The sequence below is a fragment of the Pholis gunnellus genome (assembly GCF_910591455.1).
Source record: "Pholis gunnellus genome assembly, chromosome: 16".
NCBI lineage: Eukaryota > Metazoa > Chordata > Actinopteri > Perciformes > Pholidae > Pholis > Pholis gunnellus.
In genome coordinates, this window is record NC_136543.1 from 4,173,117 (window position 1) to 4,179,744 (window position 6,628).

Sequence of the window (6,628 nt, forward strand, 5' to 3'; positions counted from 1 at the left end):
CTACTTTCATCATCAGCTCCAGAAAACACAATGTTTAAATATTATTTTACCATTTGCCCGATCGGGCAAGTGAGTTGCTAGATTTATTAGCCCAATGTGGAATTTTACTTGCCCCGGGCAATCGGGATATCCTTATTGTTGAGCTCCGCTACGTTCACCAGCTAGTCGCTAGCTTTGTCCGTCTGCTGTTTAGCGCTGTGCAGGGAGTGTACCGTGGGTTTTATCTGAGCTTATCAACAAAACGGCGGGTTGTGCCTGTGGAGCGGGGCTACGAGCACAACTGGCATCAAATAGGATTATTTAAAAAAATGGATTCAAGCAGCCGTCGAGCTCACGCGTTGTTGTGCTATTGAGTTCATCGTGATTTAATACTGCTGATGTCAACCTTTCATCTGCATTTGCTATTGTCCCACTGTCCCACACCGCCTCATCTACAGGCATCAAAACAGGAAGGAAGGCCCGCCTCTTGCGTGATTTGATTGGCTGCCATGGGCTAACGAGCGGTGAAGACTCCGTTTCTTGCGCTGAAAAGTTGAGAATACTGAAGCAGCATCGGGTTGAATTTAACTTTTTGAATTGAAAGAGGAAGAACATGTCATGTCTTTTTTTTTTCTTTTTTTTTTTAATAAAGTCTTACTTTAATATGCATTATGATTTTTGGAGTTCATATAAATGATATAAAAAAAGAACACCTCAGTGTCTTTGAGTCAGTTTTACCCTCCAGTTGGACAAAAGAAGCATGGCTCTTGGTGGCTCTTGGTGGCTCTTGGTGGCTCTTGATGGCTCTTGATGGCTCTTGATGGCTCTTGGTGGCTGTTAGGACTCTTTTTGATCCACTGAATGTCCAAGAAAGTCATTTGATTCCAGGAACTTTTTTTAATCTTCTCCCTCCTGCTCTTTGACTAAAGCGCATCCTGGGTGGTTAGTGAGGAGATGTTATGAGCAGAAGGAACAATTGATTGCAACATTTTTTCTCAAACATCATGTCATCAGTTTAATTTCTAATAGAAAAGAGAGATTCACGCCCCCAAATGTGCTTTTCTGTACACAAAAGAAAAAAAATCATCTACAACAATTCCAAGAACAACTTTATTATGGAACATGAAGATAAAATGCACAAATTAGCAATTTCTAGACAACAATCAAATGTACTCACAGGATTACATTATTCTACAAAAGCAAGTCCAAGGCAGCAGCTTCCAAATTGTTCATCACAAAATCCTATTTATGATGTTTTAATTAACCCAATAACAAAAGCAAGAGTGGCATTACAAATATGCAGATAACGTCTCTTAGCAAACAGAGGAGTTACCATAAATAAAAATCACTTTAAATACACAGGGAACACACACGAGTGCATGAATCTACTGATACTCAAGGCATTTACAGTATTGGTACAATCATTTTCCACATACAGCGGCGATTGAACCCTCCCGTTTCAGAGCGAGAGCTTCATCTTCTGCTGCTGCTGCCCCATTACATTCCCCTTTGTGGCCGAGCGCGCTCGCAGATTCACAAACAGCCGCTGATGTGGCCACGCAACTCCAGCATGTCTAAACATCACACGTCCATCCAACGTTCACCGGCAAAGCTTGTTAAATCCACAGTTCACACATGATACAAAAGATTCACTTCACTTTGAATCGACTTCAACACTGATGCTGAGATGGAACTCCTGGTGCTGCAGCTGAAATATATCCACATCTTTATGTTACACTAAGTCTCTGTAACACTATATACAGTCTTTTACATTGTAAAGCATTGAGGATTACAACCACCTCTGCTGCTCAAACACAATTTATTTTTTCTAAGTTATGAGAGAATCAAAGACGAATCATTCAAGGGTGAAAGAGGTCAATATTGTATTAAGGGATTATAAGTTCGAATTAATTCTGTATTAAAATGTGTCACCAGTTTATAAACGTGTATAACTATTAGAAAACTGAGAGTCATCAATAATTGGTCTCGGCTTTGTGACGTAATAAATGAAGCCCTTAACGGCAGTGAAAGTCTCGTTTTCACTCTTGTCGCCCCGCTGCAGTGATGTAGAAGTGTTCTCAGGGCTGTGTCGGTACACTGTGACATCACCGGTGGGTGTGGTCACTGTTGAAGCTTTCAACCAGAGAGGGCAGTAAAAACGCTGCTTTTCAGCCTGGTGTTAAGTTTGTCTTCAGTACAACATGAATTCATATTAATAAGTCGTAAATAGAAGGGTTTTATTGTATATTATCTGCAGCCACTTTCATGTTAGGACTTGGAGGGTCATTATCTGTTAGTTATGATTGGACAGTTAGTAGTGACTCGTAGTTTGTCTCGTTCATCAAAGAGTTCTAATATTTGTACCTCGGCTTACAACAACCCAGCTGTGTCTATATCCTCCACACCTACAGTACCATTTCGATTTTGATCAGATTCTTTTGCTGGAGTACATACCAAAGGGGCACCTACTACATTACTGGTCTGTAAAGCCTTTTGGGGGGGGGCTGAAAGCAATTACTGACAAATTATAAATCCATTGTAAAGTATCCCTTATTAGAAACAGGTAGATGCTGTGGGAGCTAAAACGACACAATAAATGTTATTATGGCACTTTTTGAATTCATATGTACTTCCGCTTCCCCATCTCGACAAACCGTCAAGAGATCTTTTCAAAGACACAAACACCCCGGCCTCCAGTACACACTCGGCACAGTCTGTGTTGGTTTTCACATTGCGTTCCGAGGTCTCGTCCTTCGCAATGAAAAATAGAGCCAGTTATGTCCGTGATGGTTCAGGCATGACTCACCCTTTAATAGGCTGTCTGCCCTGAAAACATCAGGGAGGGCGGGTAGCAAACAATTATTAAAGCTGCTTTTTTTTTGTGTGAAAATAAACTTTTTTTCTCAGCATAAAATCCCCAAAGTCTGTATAATGCTGAGGAATACGACCCAGCCTGAATTCCACTCTTGGAAAATGTTGAATCAGAACATGAGGAATGAATTCCGCTCTCCCGAGCCGGACTCGTTGGCGTTATTCTTCTAGTTTCTCGTTTGATTGTGGCATCAACACCAAATATCTGAAGTGGGCATGGTGTTTCTGTTCACATTTATGTTTTTGTTGACTCGCGCGGTTCATCACGTTGGCAGGTCCGACATTAGATAACGGCTGCGAATAACAGAGAGCTTATCTGTTGTCGTTTGTTGCTTTACAATGGCCGGGATCATTCTCGGCCCTTGTGGATCGGAGCCTCTCACTACGCATCGGTGGCTGTGATCTTACATGTCCATTCAAAGCAGCCCGGCTTTGAAAAGGTCAGCAGGCACTCAGGAAACAATATTCCCACTGAGCAGAATCCATTAAGTGACATTTTCAAACTCCTTAATCGTCGATTGGCCCTCCTGAAATCGTCCGTCTGGCCTTGAATGAACCTCAAGCGTCGCTGAAATCCACCTTCCTGTACGCACAGGAGTCCGGGAACATCATCTTCTGGTCCGACAGCAGCTCGTCCGTGACGGTCAGCTCCTCCAGCTCGGTGGTGAAGTGGTCGGCGCTCTCCACCATCGACGTGTCCTTGACCACGCTGTACGTGAGGGCCACGCTGTAGGCGGCGGGCTTGTCCGAGCCTTTCCTCCCGCAGCGGCAGATCTTGCGGAAAGCGGCGCGGAACTTCTGCGACATGGCGTTGTAGATGACCGGGTTGATGGCGCTGTTGAGGTAGATGCAGATGCGGCAGAAGAGCAGGAACCAGCTGTCCAGGTAGGCGCGGTCCAGGAAGGAGTTGACTACCACCAGAGTGCGGTACGGCATCCAGAGCGCGGCGAACAGGATCACCACCACGGCCAGCATCTTGGTCACCTGGAGTTAGGCAACAAGGATTAATACGAGAACAGATGCTGCAGTAAAACACCTCTAGGAGTCTATGGCGGACCAATCAATACTGTTGAGGCCTTAACACGGAGGAACGCGCTTTAAAAGGTTTTCCAATTTCTTTCTCTTTAAGATTTGGTTTTGATTCACAAAGAGACACTTGTACACTATACTTGTATAGCGCCTTTCTAGTCTTTCGACCACTCAAAGCACTTTTACACTACATGTCCTTCACCCATCATTCACACCCAATCACACAACGATGGCACAGCCTTCAGGAGCAAATTTAAGGTTAAGTGTCTTGCCCAAGGACACATCAACATGGAAGAGCCGGGGATCAAACCGTTCCGGGACGACACTCTACCATCTCAGCCACAGTCGCCCGTAATCTCAGTTGTTAAAGGGCCAGTTCACCCAAACTACAAGTGTTATTTATATATATATATATATATATATATATATATAATTTAACAAAAAAACCCTCTTAATCGTATCAGCAATTGGTTATTTCTCTTTGTACTCTTAGATGCTTTACTTCAGACCTGTTTGATAGCGATAAACTGAAACACATTTCAATTTCATTCATGACAATATCACTTTGTTTTGTCCTTATATTCATATGTTGCTTTATTCTGGCTGGCTTTGAGGCTACGTTTGCTTGCACCTGAAGACACGTTCTCAAAAGAACCAAACTCAAACCTTCGTCATATTTGTCTCAATTTAGCTAGTTTGGAGCTTGGCGCCACTTGGGCGTTGTTGACCGACTCCAATGTTTCTCCATGCTAGCCAGCTAGCTAGATGCTAGATGGTTGATGAGCCGAGCTAAATAGCAGCAGGAACAGCCGGTGAGTGAAGTGACTGATTCATAATGGGTTGACGTGTCACTATCCGTTTTTATTTATCCGCCGCTTTTACGTTTGAAAGGCACGACTGCTCTGCAGATGTGCTCAGTTTGTCAGTTTTGACAGATTTGGGTTTAATCTATACAGTAAATTGTCTCGACACATGATTAAATCAAGACGTGACATACATAATACCCAGCAATCATCATTGCATATCTGTATCAAAAACACCAAAGAAAATAAGAAATGATTCCTTTAAATAAATTCCTTTCTTTACAGTTCATATAATCAGCATATGGTTTTATTATAGATTGCTACTGACAATTTTACCCAAAAAAGCTAACCATGATGGAGATGGGTTTGCCTTTTTGCAAAAATCACAAGCATCTCTAAAGCCTTGTTTTGAACACATACCTTCTTCTGTTGCATCCATCTGAATCATAAATAAGGACCTCTGTTCAACACTGTGCTCTCTCCTTTATTTATTTAGTTACTTACAGTGGTGCAGGAAGTACAGTATTCAGGTGGTGTACTTACATTTGTGTAGCAATACCCCACTGTAAAAAAAAGTATGCTGAAAAAATGCCCCTTTGGGACGTAGCCTACCTTTATATAATGTATTACTTTATTATTTTAGTAAGGCAGTAGGCTATTAGTGATATATCCATGTGTGAGCAGCATTTATTGCACTGAATGTACTTGGATACATTTCCAGTCGCACCATTATCAGATGTTTTATTCCGGTTTTTTTTAAAGACATAAGCACGCGCCACCCACCTGTCTGCGCGAGGTCGCGGTGGAGCTGGAGTGGCGCGAGTTTTTGCAGCTGGTCCTCTTGTTGGCGCCGTCGTTCGGTCCGTTCTTCTTCTTCTTCTTGTCTTTGGGGTCGGAGGGCAGCGGGTTGAGGAAGAGGATCCGGGCGATGAGGCCGTACAGGACCGCGGAGAGCAGCAGCGGCAGCACGAAGAACACGCCGAAGTCGAAGAAGTAAACGGGCAGGTAGAACTTCCTGGGCACCCTGTAGCCGCACGCGACGATGGTGACGTTGTCGTACACCAGCTGCTCGATGTCCGACAGGTAGAACCACATCACGCAGTACAGAGAGGTGAACGTCCACACGAACAAGATGATCTTTTTGGCTCGGGACAGCGTGCACAGGAACTGCGCTTTAATCGGATGGCAGATGGCGATGTACCGCTCTATGGTGAACGCGGTGATGGAGCACGAGGACGCGTTGATCCCGAGGTACTGGAAGTAGGTGATAAAGAGGCACCCGTAGTGGCCGAACACCCACGACCCGAAGAGGCTGTCGGTGATCGCCGGCAAACCGGCCGCGGTCAGCACCATCAGATCGGCCACCGCCAGACTCACCAGGTAGCAGTTGGTCGGAGTCCTCATGTGTTTGGTCGTGAGCACCACCAGCACCACCATCACGTTGCCGACAAACCCTAACGCGCAGATCACGAGGAGCAGCACGCTGCTGATCACTTTGAACTGGAGGCTGTAGTCCGTCCACAACCCTAAAGTGCCGTTGAGCCCCGGAGCTGCTGATGTAAAGTTTTCCATCTCGACGCTCGAGCTCCAAAACTCCGCGGGGTTTGGTGCCTCCTGACGCGCCAGACCGGTTTTTACGCGCGGTGGAAAGCGAGAGACGAATCAACGCTGCGGGTCCGGGGGAAAGTGTGTATCGGTCCAAAAAGAAGAAAAAAACAAAAAAGAAAACTCACAACTGCACCCAGTCGCGTGCTGCACGTGAAAGCATCATAATGTGACAAAGAGCCGCTCGGACTCTGATGTATTCTCCGCGTTCGTGCTGTGCGTAAAGAAAAAGAAAAAAGATCGATGCGTCGTCGAGTTCCTGTCAGTACAAACTGCGTCCGTCGCCCAGATGGCGGGTTGGTTTTGAAGCCTTGCTCTTGGCACGGGCTCCCATTACGCAT

The 6,628-nt window shown here is 44.9% G+C and overlaps 1 protein-coding gene across 1 annotated transcript; it reads right to left on the reverse strand.

Moving 5' to 3' along the window:
* Positions 1 to 3,408: 3,408 nt before the first annotated feature.
* Positions 3,409 to 6,254, reverse strand: trhrb (thyrotropin-releasing hormone receptor b; the record flags this gene model as incomplete). The annotated part of the gene is made up of 2 exons (XM_079175730.1): positions 3,409 to 3,834; positions 5,466 to 6,254. 2 exons carry the CDS (start codon positions 6,252 to 6,254, stop codon positions 3,409 to 3,411), a joined length of 1,215 nt encoding a protein of 404 aa, XP_079031856.1.
* Positions 6,255 to 6,628: the final 374 nt, after the last annotated feature.